The 13,317-nt window shown below is 50.9% G+C and overlaps 3 protein-coding genes across 3 annotated transcripts; all 3 read left to right on the top strand.

Annotated features, from left to right (window-relative positions):
- The first annotated feature begins 104 nt into the window (after window positions 1-104).
- BJX67DRAFT_367195 (putative dynactin) lies at window positions 105-4,626 on the top strand. Its single transcript, XM_071030494.1, has 2 exons — window positions 105-636; window positions 694-4,626. The coding sequence occupies exons 1-2, from the start codon at window positions 208-210 to the stop codon at window positions 4,324-4,326; spliced, it is 4,062 nt and encodes a 1,353-aa protein (XP_070880980.1). The 5' UTR covers window positions 105-207; the 3' UTR covers window positions 4,327-4,626.
- Window positions 4,627-5,775: 1,149 nt separating this feature from the next.
- BJX67DRAFT_386019 (beta-glucosidase) lies at window positions 5,776-8,381 on the top strand (the record flags this gene model as incomplete). The annotated part of the gene is made up of 4 exons (XM_071033980.1): window positions 5,776-5,869; window positions 5,925-6,246; window positions 6,313-6,443; window positions 6,511-8,381. The coding sequence occupies 4 exons, from the start codon at window positions 5,776-5,778 to the stop codon at window positions 8,379-8,381; spliced, it is 2,418 nt and encodes an 805-aa protein (XP_070880979.1).
- A 3,158-nt stretch (window positions 8,382-11,539) lies between these two features.
- On the top strand, window positions 11,540-13,145 carry BJX67DRAFT_315178 (uncharacterized protein). The gene has a single exon (XM_071027220.1). The coding sequence runs from the start codon at window positions 11,814-11,816 to the stop codon at window positions 12,987-12,989; it is 1,176 nt and encodes a 391-aa protein (XP_070880978.1). The 5' UTR covers window positions 11,540-11,813; the 3' UTR covers window positions 12,990-13,145.
- The last annotated feature ends 172 nt before the right edge of the window (window positions 13,146-13,317 follow it).

Raw genomic sequence — 13,317 nt, 5'->3', positions numbered from 1 at the left:
AACAAGAGATGAACATTTGTGTGCCTTACCTTTAAGGCACCAAGACACGCGGATCGCCGAACCGAAACCATCAACGGCGGTTCCCCTGGCGGACAAACAACAACAAGGCCGCGAGCACCACTCCTCCTCCTACCCTCCCTCCTGTGCCCGGGTCACTTGTTCCTGGGCCAATTGTGCGCGTAGGAGCTCCCTATCGCGCTGATCAATATGGCAGAACTATCCGTGGGCTGCGTGGTCACTCTCAGCGACGGTCGACAGGCCACCGTCCGGTTTATTGGGACCACAAGCTTCGCAACGGGCGACTGGGTTGGCGTTGAATTGGAGGATGGCGATGGAAAGAACGATGGATCTGTCCAGGGAGAGCGCTACTTCGACTGTGAACCTGGTTTTGGGATGTTTGTTCGCCCAGCTATTATCACTGGAATCGTCGAACGACCAGCCCGAGCTGCCAAACCAGCTCCCAGGCCCGGCACGACGGCTACGCAGAGCAGAACCCGAGCCCCGAGTGGTATCTCCACAGGACCAGGACTAAGGAGACCGGCTTCTATATCTTCTACGAACCCCCAACGACAGAGCGTTGGGTCTTCTAGTCCGACACCTGCCCCGAAAGGCGTGACGCAACGGTTGTCTTTGAAGGTACGCTACCGGCAATAAACTGATACTGCGGCTGTCCCTAACCGACTCTCAATCTAGTCCCCGTCCAAGTCGCCCACAAAGCAGCTTACTACCTCCTCAACGCCTCTCTCCGGTCGCTCATCCGGTACCAACACCCCACGATCCTCCGCCGCCGCACCCAAGCCCCGACTCGCTCCTACAAAGGGCTCCATGGGTCCTCCTCCACCTCCATCTTCCACCTCTCGCGCCTCTCGAACATCTATATCCGGACCAGGCGCCAGGACAAGCAGGCAGAGTCTACAAGGGTCTTTGTCGGTAACGGGATTGTCGAAGCGACCGGCCCTGCGACCCACGGTTTCAAACAAAGCACCAGAAGAAATACCCAGCCCGACGGCGGATGATTTGGACCAGGATTCCAACGATGGCACGGGGGATATCCCCGAGAGCGCGGAACCGACACCCGGACGTTCGAAACCTGCCGCGCGGGCCCCCCCTGCACGTCCATCCCCCGCTCAATCCGCATCGCAGCGGCCTGCCCCAAGTAGCGCCCTGACCCGAGAGCTTGACGAACTGAAGACCAAGCTGAGAGTGATGGAGAAGAAACGCGCGGACGACCGAGAAAAGCTGAAAACCCTGGAGCAATTGCGGACAGAGCGTGATAAATTTGAGGCAATCATCCAAAAACTACAGGCAAAATATCAGCCACAGCAGCTCGAACTCACAGAGCTGCGTAAAAAACTAAAAGAGGCGGAAGAAAGAGCTGAGCAAGTCGAAAAAATCCAGACAGAGCATGATACGCTTATGGAAATTGCGACCCTTGACCGCGAAATGGCAGAAGAGACCGCCGAGTCCTTTAAGAATGAGTGCGAAGCGCTGAAACTAAAGGTTGAGGAACTGGAGTTGGAGGTGGAAGTTTTAAAAGAAGAGAACGAGGAGTTTGGTCAGGTCATGAGCCCCGAGGAGAGATCTAGCCATGGCTGGTTACAAATGGAGAAGACAAACGAACGACTTCGCGAAGCTCTTCTCCGCCTCCGTGACATGACCCAGCAGCAGGAATCAGATTTAAGGGACCAGATCCAGGAGCTCCAGCAGGATCTTGAGGATTATGCTGCTGTCAAGTCGCAATATGAGGCTACGAAGGAGAAGTTACTGGTGTCCGAAAACAACGTGGAAGATCTCAAACAGCAGCTCGAGACCGCTCTTGGTGCTGAAGAGATGATTGAAGAGCTGGCTGATAAGAATATGCGCTATCAGGAAGAAATAAATGAGCTTACCTCGGCAATCGCTGATCTAGAGGATTTGAAGGAGGTCAACGACGAGCTGGAATGGAACCATATCGAGACGGAGAAACAGCTACAAGAGGAGATTGAGCACCAGAAGTCCCTTTATAACGACCAAAATCGGAAAGTTTTGCAGCAGGATGAAGTGATTGAAGACCTAGAATATACACTCACACGTTTCCGAGAGCTTGTTTCAACTTTGCAAGCCGATCTAGAGGACATGCGAGCCTCACAGCAGATAACAGAAGCCGAAGCCACCGATCTTACTGCACGCTCCAGAGCAATGATGGACCTGAACCTCAAGTTGCAATCTTCGGTTGCGAAAGCCCAGACAAAGACCATTGACAATGAGCTCAAACGCATCGAAGCAGATGAAGATACGCAGCATCTGTCTATCGTCAAACTGTATTTGCCTGAGTACTATGAGACTGAAAGGAACTCTGTCCTTGCTCTTTTGCGCTTCAAGCGAGTCGGCTCCAAAGCATCCTTGATGAGCATGACCATTGAAGGTATGGTTTCTGAGCAAGCGTCCATATCTCTCGGAGTCGAAGATGTTTTCACTGCTCATGACATCCTCGAGAAGCTTCTCTGGATATCCTCTATCTGCAGTCGATTCGAGAATCACATCTCAAGCTGTTCTGCAGAAAGCTTCGGCGGCATCCAAGGCTCCCTCTTTGAATTGGAACCCGTCGAGCGCACATTGAATTTCTGGCTCGAGGGACTGAAGAAGAACGAGGTGAATATGAAAAAGTGTGCTGTGGAGCTGCAAAGATCCATCGCTCTATTGTCACATCTTGCGGAAACTCTGCTCCCAACATCCTTGGAGGCATTTGCCGACGAACTCTGTATGCGCTCAGGGCTGACATTTTCTTACATTGAGAATTTGGTATCATCAATGTCGCGGCTTCTGACACTGCTACAGTCTAAAATTCCGCACGGAGAGGACGCTGATGAGGAGGCCAAATTCCTCTTTGGCAAGATGGAAGATTTCATATCCCAATCTCGCAGCCTGAAAGTTGCCATGGGAAAGATCCGCCGCGCCGTCAACGATCTACGGTCAAGGTCTCTTGCTCTCTCGCACGATGCTTGCGACCCGTTCAAGCAAGCAGAAGATTCCGCCAAGGATCTCTCAAGTCTTTCTCGGCAGTTGGGAGAGAATATTGTTGGACTCTTTAGCGACGAGAGTCGTGCGGAGCCGATTTCCCTGCAGGAGATATTGACAAACATGTCCCAAATCTCCGCTCTGTACCGAGCGCCGGAGGCGGGCAGCGACAGCGACGATGCTATGTCCTTCATTTTCACTATGCTGCGCGGGTTGGGCGGTACCCTAGAGGAACTCGGCTCTATCTCATCCGACTTGTCCATTACGTCCGAGTTTGAGAGACGCCCCTCCCCGTGGATCGCACGATCTGCGGAGCTCAAGTCTAACAAGGTGAACTCCCCGGATGCCGAGGAGGAAATCCGTCGTCTGAAAAACGAAATCCACGAAGCATCTACCGCACTAGGGGTCAAGGACAAGACCATCGAGGAGCAAACCATCAAAGTAGAATTGGTGGAGTCTCGCATGCGTGAAGCAAGCAAGAAGGCAGCCGCTGTAAAAGACCTAGAAGCCAAGATCGAGGAGATGGCGGCGCAGGAGTCAGGCCTCAAATCTACGGTGCAATCCCAGCGTAAAGACCTCCAGGTTGTCGAGGCTGAACGGGACGAAATCAAGGCACAACTTGAACGAGTCAAACGCATGTCCGGCACCGCCGGAGGCGTCACTGCGACGACCGGCGCTGTCGTCGACAATGCCGTCTCCCTGGCTACAATGCAAGAAAATGAAGCACTACGCGCAGAAGTGCAAAGCCTTCAAGCCGCCGTCCGCTTCCTCCGGGAAGAGAGTCGCCGCGCCAACATCCTCGATCCATACTCCGTGCAACGATCAGCCGAGCTACACTCGTGGCTGGACGCCCCACTTTCTCGCAAATCAACTGCCAGCCCTCAACGAGAAAAGATGCTGCAAACCGCGTCCGAAAGCCGCGACGTCTTCGCTCACCTCCTCAAGCTAACCCAAGAGTCCAACCCCTGCGACCTCAAGTCCACGCACAACCGCACCGGCTGGCGCCCGTCAAAGGAGAAGCTCCGCTACCAGGTTCTCCAGCAGCGCGAGAACTTCGAACGCTGGGCCGAATGGAAGGAAGAAGTCGTCGGCCACGAGCGCGAACAGGACCGGCTAGCCGCCGCTAAGAAGGAAAGACTCTCCCGACGGCAGGGCCACACGTCTCGCCCTTCTGTGGTCGCTAGCTTCCCTCAAGGGTTGGGCCATGGCATGATGGGCCGTGCGTGGCAGATACTCGGCATGGAGCAGGACGGACGCAAGGTGGCTGCGACTGATCAACCTGTTGAACCAGCTATTGCGCCGTCATCCGACGTGGGTGCCTCTTTTTGAGCCTTGGAAATATGACTCGCCTCTTTACTCGGAGCAATTCTGTCTTGTCTGTCTATTGTTATGGACACATCTGTGCATACGATTATACCCATATCTACTCGTGAAAGCATATAACCTAAGGAGAATAAAGCAGCTAATTTGTCTAGCTGCAGACTTGTGCATTGTATTAAGTTATATTCTCCCTCAATCTTCTGCATCCATAGTGCTATTGTGAATGTATTGTTAGCTTTCTTTCCCCCTCTTCATCCTCCGCTGTTCTTACCTGCAAACAATCGTCGGTGACGGATTAACACACACCCGACCATATGAGGATCGGCCAGCACCATTATTGCTTCGCCACCTCCATGTCTCGTTTCACTTCCAGCCATCATTTGCTCCTTCCTCATATGGTCATCGTGAAAGGTCTTCTTGCAGGTATCGAACTCGCAACATCAACTCTAGTTAGCAACTCAGATTCATCACCCACTTCCACCCCCTGATTGCTCACTTCCGCGCTTAGTCATCTTGAATCTCCTCGGAGCTCCTCCGTGGCTCAAACAGAAGAACCCATGGAAATCTGCATCGGAACTTTGACATGGGTAATCTACCAGGGATGTTGCGGTTGGAGAGATTGACTATGATTTTGTGAATCTCTGTTTCCAGATTATAAACTTCCTGGTGAAGCGTGGTTGTCTGATACTCGCCTTGAGCCGAGAATGCTTCCTTTTCAAATCACGGCCATACTTCGTGTCATACATAGAAACTAACCTACGCATGTCTTCGCGCTCCTGAGAAACTTTATATCGCACCGAGAGGCATACATAATTGGCCTAAGCAGAACATCTAACAGACTCGGAAGTCAGAGGATCTCGTCACCATCTAGCTATTGGCAGTTGGCAGGAAGTATGATACTCCAGGATCACGGGCGACGTTGGCTTTGCAAGGACAATTGCAGCAATCCAAGTACAGTTGGTGATTCAAAAGATTGTCAGATGGACAGTTTGTCGGCTGTCCAGCCGACTTTCCGAAGTTTTGAAATTTCGCATGCTCACTGAAGAGCTGCATCCACGGGGTTCCCGGTTGCTGGAGATTGGAGCAGGTGTATGAGGCATTCCGGGGCCGGGGGCTGGCTGGGGGCCTTCCTCACTGATACTAGGATATGCAATTGCAATGCAACTCCAATCACTCCGCGGCATCGAGCTCCTTTATGGTTTACTCCGTGTCTCCCAATGGGTATCGGATATAATCCCGTATGCGTCACTTCACAATCTGAGCCTGAAGCTAAACCAGGAAGACAACAACCCCTCACTGGGCCGAATTCTTTTGCAAAACACTTATAAAAGTCTAGGCATTATCGGAGGCTCGCCGAAGCAAGATGCTGAATTTGCGACCTCTTTCTTCTGCTGAACCTGTATCATCTGCTGGATTTCACATAGAACCTTCGGCAGTATATAACGTAGACACTCTATCATGCGAGCCGTTCAGATTCTCGCCGGGGCATGTCTACTAACTCATGCGGAATTCGGCCTAGCACATTATCAACAGGATAGTTTCTTCCCTTCGCGTTAGTCTTTGCCAGTACCATCTACTTCAGCTGAACAAGGCTAACGGTTCCCTAGCTAACGCGACCGGAAGCGGCGACTGGAAAGATGCATTCATCCAAGCACAGTCGCTCACAGCGAAGATGACCCTAGAGGAAAAGTTGTTCATGGTCACCGGGGTTGAGGGACCCTGCGTCGGGAATATCCCCGAGATCCCCCGTCTGGGATTCAAAGGGCTGTGCCTGCAGGATGGGCCGCTGGCAATCAAGCAAGTCAGCTACGCCAGCACGTTTCCTGCTGGTGTGTCCGCGGCTGCGACATGGGACAAAAAATTGATGCATCAACGAGGAGTGGAACTGGGCCAGGAATTCTTCGCCAAAGGCGCTCATATAATGCTTGGGTATGCAACTAGATATATACAGTTCAATTGAAGCTTCACTGAGCTGATCTCAACCGACTTTCATAGTCCTGTCGCTGGTCCATTAGGGAGATCCCCATTTGGTGGACGCAATTGGGAAAGCTTTGGCCCCGATCCATACCTAGCAGGCGTTGCTATGGAGGAAACAATCAGGGGCGTTCAGTCTCAAGGTGTCCAAGGTCCGTCCGTTCGTTCTGAAGCTGTGAATCAGGTCCCCCAGAGGATAGTGCTAAGACGGTTCTACAGCCTGCCCGAAGCATTACATCGCTAACGAGCAGGAAACGCAACGCAACCCGAGCAGTAACGAGGATGGAGTGACCATAGAGGCACTGTCTTCTAATGTGGATGATCGGACTATGCATGAGGTCTATCTCTGGCCGTTTGCCAACGCCGTCCGTGCCGGAACTTCTTCTATAATGTGCGCCTACAATCGTATCAACCAGACCTATGCCTGTGAGAACAGCAAGGCGCTGAATGGACTTCTGAAGACGGAACTGGGGTTCCGGGGCTACGTGCTGTCAGACTGGGGGGGCACGCACTCCGGTCTCAATTCAATACTCTCAGGTCTCGACATGGACATGCCTGGTCCATTGGCCGGCAGCGGAGCGAGCGAGGATATCGAGTCGTGGTTTGGGAGGAATATCACCACAATGATAAACAATGGCAGTTTGGAAGCCACCCGACTCGATGATATGGTTCATCGCGTTTTGACGCCGTATTACTTCTTACGACAAGATCGAGAAAGCTTCCCAACAATTGACCGCGACACCTCACAGATAACCGCAGGTGTTACCGGCGACGTGTACCCTGATTTCAAAGATCCTTTCAATTTGAGCCCGCCAGACGATATGAACCGGGATGTCCGCGCGGATCATGCCCAGTTGATTCGCGAAATGGGAGCGGCATCCACTGTCCTCCTGAAGAACGTCGCCGGGACACTGCCCTTGCATTCCCCGAAGCGTATCGGTGTGTTTGGGAACGATGCAGGGGCACCCTCTGGCGGACCTTTCGTTGTAGATGCACCCATTGGGGTAATGGCTACGGGATCCAACGGAGGGGGGACCGGGTCGGGGCGAATTCAGGATCTGGTATCGCCGCTAGAAGCTATTCGGGACCGCAGTCCTCACTCTTATATCCAGTCCGTGCTGGACAATGATGTTCTCACGAGTGAGAATCTAGAAGGCATCTACCCTGCTCCTGACGTCTGCATTGTTTTTCTGAAACAATTTGCCACAGAGGGAGAAGACCATAGTTTGGAGCTGGACTATGATGCAACAAATGTCGTCGAGACCGTGACATCTTCCGGGTCGTGCCCAAACACCGTCGTTGTCATGCATAATCCTGGTCCGGTTGTTCTCCCCTGGGCAGATAATGACAACGTCACCGCTATCCTCGCAGCGCACTACCCAGGAGAACAGGCAGGGAATTCCCTTGCAGATATCCTGTTCGGGGACGTGAGCCCCTCAGGAAAACTCCCGTACACTATCGCCTACAGTGAAAAAGACTACAACACCCCCATTGTCAATCTCACCGACGTCACGGACCCAAACGGCTGGCAGCTCGACTTCACCGAAGGCCTGATGATAGACTACCGCCACTTCGATCATGCCGCGGTCGCCCCCCGGTATGAATTTGGGTTCGGACTGTCGTACACAACCTTTACGCTTTCCAACTTACATATCCGCCGTACAAGTCCAACCGGCAAATCGCAGTTGCAGGCCTATCCTCCCGAGTCCGGGAACCCGGGTATACCGCAGCCTGGCGGACATCCAAGTCTATGGGAAGTAGTCGCATCTGTTTCCGTCGCAGTGCATAACACCGGGGAAACAACAGGCGCCGCCGTCCCCCAGCTGTACCTCTCCTTCCCAACTACAAGTCCTGCAGAGCTGACAACGGCCAACACTCCTCCAAAGGTGCTCCGCGGGTTCGAGAAGATCATGCTCGAACCTGGCCAGCGCGAGGTCGTCACTTTCAATCTCACGCGACGGGATGTTTCCTTCTGGGATGCTGTTGCGCAGGAGTGGAAGATCCCACGGGGCGATTTCGGGGTCTGGGCGGGGCAGTCAAGTCGAGATGAGGAGTTCCTGACCGATGTGCTACGTCTTCGTGAAGAGTGAATATTTGGAAGTGCCATCCATGACCTGACCAATCCATAACCGAGTGAGTGTATGGGTCAGAGGGAAGGAGATGGGATGGCCATTGATGAAAAGCATGGAATAACAGCCAGTACTAGTAGTCCTAGTGCTCCTACTGTTATTCAATTCAAGAAATCTGTTCTTAATAAACATTGTAGAGGTTCGATTCACCCATTATTGTTCACATTGCACCCTAGTAATTCCCACGCCAGTGCCAAGTGCCATGTCTGATGCCTAGCAGCACAGTCACAAACAACCGGCACGATCTTTTCGAATCCAGGATCAAAAGCGCTACTGCTATTGTGTTTTCCAAGAAGGAGTATGTCCATATATGCGGCTAATTCCACAATCGTGGTATAATTGTTATGCCAACATTTGCTAATGATGTCGTCAATTAACGGATCCTCGGTAAGACATCGATCAACGTAAACCTCAAAACCGTAGTTTATGAGGTAGTATAAAGAACCCAGGGCGAATTGTTCGGTTCGCAGACCTAGGTTTCGATAGAAGGGGAAGAATGCAAAGAGCTCCACCCGGCGGTTGTAGACTTCTTCATCAACGTTTCCATTCGAAGCCGCAGGTGTCGCTTCCAAACATGGGGAGTTCGTAAAGGGAAAATTGAGGGACGTTTGGAATGGATTTGGACAGTTAGTTACCTCCGGACCCGTTTCTCGCCTCGTATCCGGGAACTTGGTCTGTTTAACCGTTTATGGATTTTGAAGCACCAGTGGGCATCGATAAATAATGAGAGATTTGTCTTGACTAAATACAAAGGTATTTTGGGTATTTTGTCTTTCCCTTCGTTGCGTCTGCAATTAACGGAAGTAAGTAAAGTCCAGGTCGTCATGGATACTGTCGCTACTACCGCCCCCGAGGAGCTTCCGCAGGTCTTCGAGGACATATCTACCAACCACTCAACAAGAAAGTGTCTCGCAATTATTGTATTCGTTGTTCTGAGCAACATGATTTAGGTATAATCTTATAGTACATCCCTGGGATGCAAAGCACTATAATCACAGCCACAAGATGATATCAAACATGGTTGGCCTTGCCACAGGCCTCGAGGTAAGCAAAGCCTTAAATGCTGCCGTCGGGCCCGGGAAAGCAAATTGAAGAAAATCCACTCCCAACTTGCATATTTAACGAATATCCCTACCCAGATTGCCCCCAAATAACTTCCAATTGGTGTGGAGGCACCAAAGAATCCCAGGGCGATATTGCATAGCTTTCTATATACTAATCAGGGTAATAGCATTTGGTATAATCAGCACACCCCCAATACCTGATAGTGTGTGTGTAGCATTAAATGCGACAAATTTCTTGCAGAATCTATTTACAAGCGTGAAGATGATGAACCAGTTTGCGCTGGCGACAAGGACATGCTAATGGCCGTAGACGGCACCAAGCCGGCCGCTTATTAGGACGAATGTGCCTTGGGTGAGTCTTTGCGGAAATAATCCCCGTTAGTTAGCGAACGGATAGATCGAGATTATGGGAGCGTTCAGAGGATCGGGGTACTGACGGGTAAGAGGCTGCCGTAATACCTTGTATATAACTATAAGTGGATAATCCAAGACTTTAGTTATCTATAATTAGATAGAAACTTACTTGTTAATTTCTATTCTTTTCTTTTTGGCTTTTTTGGGAGCACCAAAATTGGTAATTTGTCCAGAAGACAGGGGAGGATGTAGGATGTGCGATATTGAGGCCTTCAAGGGATTGGAAACAATGTGGAATAGCTGACTAACCTACTGCCATTTGTTTTCAGAATTGTCCAGATAAAGCTGGAGGAGGATTTTTCTGTCCAATTTAGGTTTAGTGATATAAATAGTCTGCAAAATTGGAGGCATATTGCCCCACAGGCACATGGTATACACCTATTCAAAATTTGCTTGACCAGTAAACATGTTTCGATGGCCATGTACCCGTTTGCCCCGATGACTACAACAATAGAGCCCCCGGTGATTGCACGGTTGGGGGTGTGCATCTTATCTGTCTGAAAGAGAGTATTTAGGGATGGTGGTAGTAGTAGAGCCCTCGTGGTTCTGGGCGGTATAGTGACCAGCAGACTGAAAGGCCAAGTTTATACACAAACAAGCTATATTTACAAATGTGAATGCATAGCAATGTAGACGAATATCAAACAGATCAAACTACTCAAACTGGATTTAGATTGTTTGTACCGACGGGGCTATGGGTCTATCATCTGTTATGTACCTCGAGGTCAACAATTTCCCTAAGCAATTACCATGATCTGTAGTCTTTGACAAAATAAGCTACCAGGAGCTGCCAGGATCAATCCTCAAGGAGAGGAACACTTACCAGTAGACCCGTGCATGTGACCCAAGAAAGAAGTATACTGAATCTTCGCCCAGGCTAGGGGATAGCTGATTACCCCCAGTGTGTGGGTGAACTGCAGACACATATCGCTGGCAGCTATTGTAATCTTCCAAAGCCTGTGCTTATCCTTGCCAGGTATTTTATCTTGCTCAAGCACTATAGTATTTAGGCTGATCTACTACAAGAATCTACTAAGGTAAACGGGGTTACAAACATTGAAGCTCCCAGATATCTACTCCCTCACTTCACTGATGTGGGAAGAATGATTCCCGCGTAATCCTAAGTGAAATAATATGATATGCTCGGTTTTATTGCGGTGCATAAGACGCTAGGTATAGAACTGGATTCGATTTCCGGGATTGGATAGCTCTCGGAGTACGGTGTCATTATCATCCTAAGCGGACTATAACGCAATTTGCCCGTGAAGAAGTGGGAGCGTCTCCTCCATTGCGCACGTAGGTTTCAGTTGCCGGGGGCTCTCGGGGTGGCAGATGGACGCTTTTCCGAATCTGCAGAGATGTCGGCATCGGTTAATGACAAGCAGGAATCTCAGTCCTACGGTCACAGGGGGGAGAATTCATCATAGGCGATGCAACGGGAAGGCCCAACAAATATGATGAAGTCGATTGCTCGCCCCGCAACGCCAGGGGCTTGTGAGAGAGAGGAACCGACGAGGCAAGGAGAGCAACACCGTTGGTAGACACTAATCCGCTTTTGGCTAGTCAATCATCACATGATTCTGGCGATGTTCGAAGCAGTCAAGGCTTCCGGATTCCCCCCTACCCCCCTTCCGCAAATTAATTTGGTTCTTCTTCACTCAAATTATGCAGCCTGGATGAGGCTCCGAGAATTATCATGGACCCCAAACCTCGATTCGTTGGGAGCGAAGACCTCGGCGCCACCATCTCCGCACGTTTTGGTGGAGCCCAGGGTCCAAAGGCCTCGTATTGGTATTCACAGCCAACAAATTTCCAAATCTCTCACATTCCCAGCGAGTAGCGAGCCGTTGATACACTTCTACGCTTCGAAGACGAGCATCCACATCTCAGAGCTGTTTCAAAGTATACCGTGGTCATGGCTTATGTTCCGCAGCCAACAACCCGGTCACCAAATCTACTCCTCTCATTTCCTCCAGAAATCCTTCTGCCCATTTTCGACTTATTCTTCTCCGAAGAACTCTACAACCCGTCGAGTGTTCACACCCGGGAGGAGCTGTCGTGCCGAGTTGTGTCATTCGGCCAAGTCGTTCGTGTAACAAAAGGCGTCCGTGGAGCTTGTCCTTCCTGGGCGCATACTGCCCGCTCTTTGGTTTTCAGGGGGAAGTCCACGAGACATGGATATCTTGTTAGAATCCGACGGCTCTTCACTGAGAGTCACGTCAGGACTTTCCCCCTGTTAAGAGACTGCATAGTGAAGCTTTGCCATCCGTACTCGCTCCTTGACGTTTCTGCTGTGCAGCAGGAACTGGCAAAAGCCACGTACTCCCTGGAATATGTCTGCGCTGTGACATGGGCAGATGATGAGATTATGACTGTAATGAGAGGTAGAGTCGAAGGTATGGGTTATGGGCCGTTCGAGACCGATTTTGTCAATACCTTCGTCGACGAGTGCGTTGCCGCTGGTCTGAAGATCGCCGACTGCCAAAGGAAGTGGCCAAACGGAGGAGGTACTGGGGACAGTGAGCGTCTGAGAGAGGCCGGCCTCCAGGCAATAGAGAAATTTTTCTTCAAAGAGTTACTTGCTCTCTGGTATTACAATGCCCAGCTTGTACGCCAAATCCTAGGCGCGTTTCCCAACCTTGGGTATGCTGTTTTCCCGAGCTTCCTGCACGTCCCACTCGTGGCGAAGATGAAATACTTCTTTCCTCAGCTCGAAGACAACTCTCCATTCGCGCCTGTGACTCTTACCCCTCCGCAGATGTTACAAACTCTCGGAATCAAATACACTGGAGGGGGCCGCCGCTACTCAGACATCATGGCCTCACTCAGAGTGGTAGAAGTCAGCTCGTACCACTATAATGCGATTCGTGCCGTGGCCCATAGGATGCGATTCGGCTGGGGTGGCTTGATGCTCCTTGCCCGCTTCAACTGTTGGGTAGACGATTGGTACAATTGTGACCTTCCATGGAATATCATTCATATGATAGAAGAGCAAGTGGAGAAGGCGGTTTCAGATATCCCAGAAAGCAGAAAGCCCAAGCGCTTTCCCCTGAAGGAGTTAGCCCTGGTCATGGAGGAACAAATTGACTGAAGCTATGTATTTTCGTCGGCAGTATAGGTAGTATAGCGTCTCCCGGCTTTTCTCGACAACCCAAATGGAGCTGCTGCGTAGCTTTAGTCTCGTGTGTGGCCCGAAATCACTCCAGGTTCCGGGCACTTGATGAATGCAATACTGCTATATTTGAAATCCTAGAACTACTTTCCACCCCCAACAATAGCGGCCTTTCCCATTACAAACATATGCACGGCGTGAGCCACTTACCCTGGCGCACAAAGTCCACCCGGTGAATACTCCCCACCTCACCATGGAAAGGCGACGCATCCAGTAGCATCTTCGTAGTGAGGTCAGAGTTGGGCGG

Source organism: Aspergillus lucknowensis, assembly GCF_044049455.1.
Source record: "Aspergillus lucknowensis strain CBS 449.75 chromosome Unknown BJX67scaffold_75, whole genome shotgun sequence".
NCBI classification, from domain to species: Eukaryota; Fungi; Ascomycota; class Eurotiomycetes; order Eurotiales; family Aspergillaceae; genus Aspergillus; species Aspergillus lucknowensis.
This window is presented reverse-complemented; position numbering and strand designations above follow the sequence as displayed.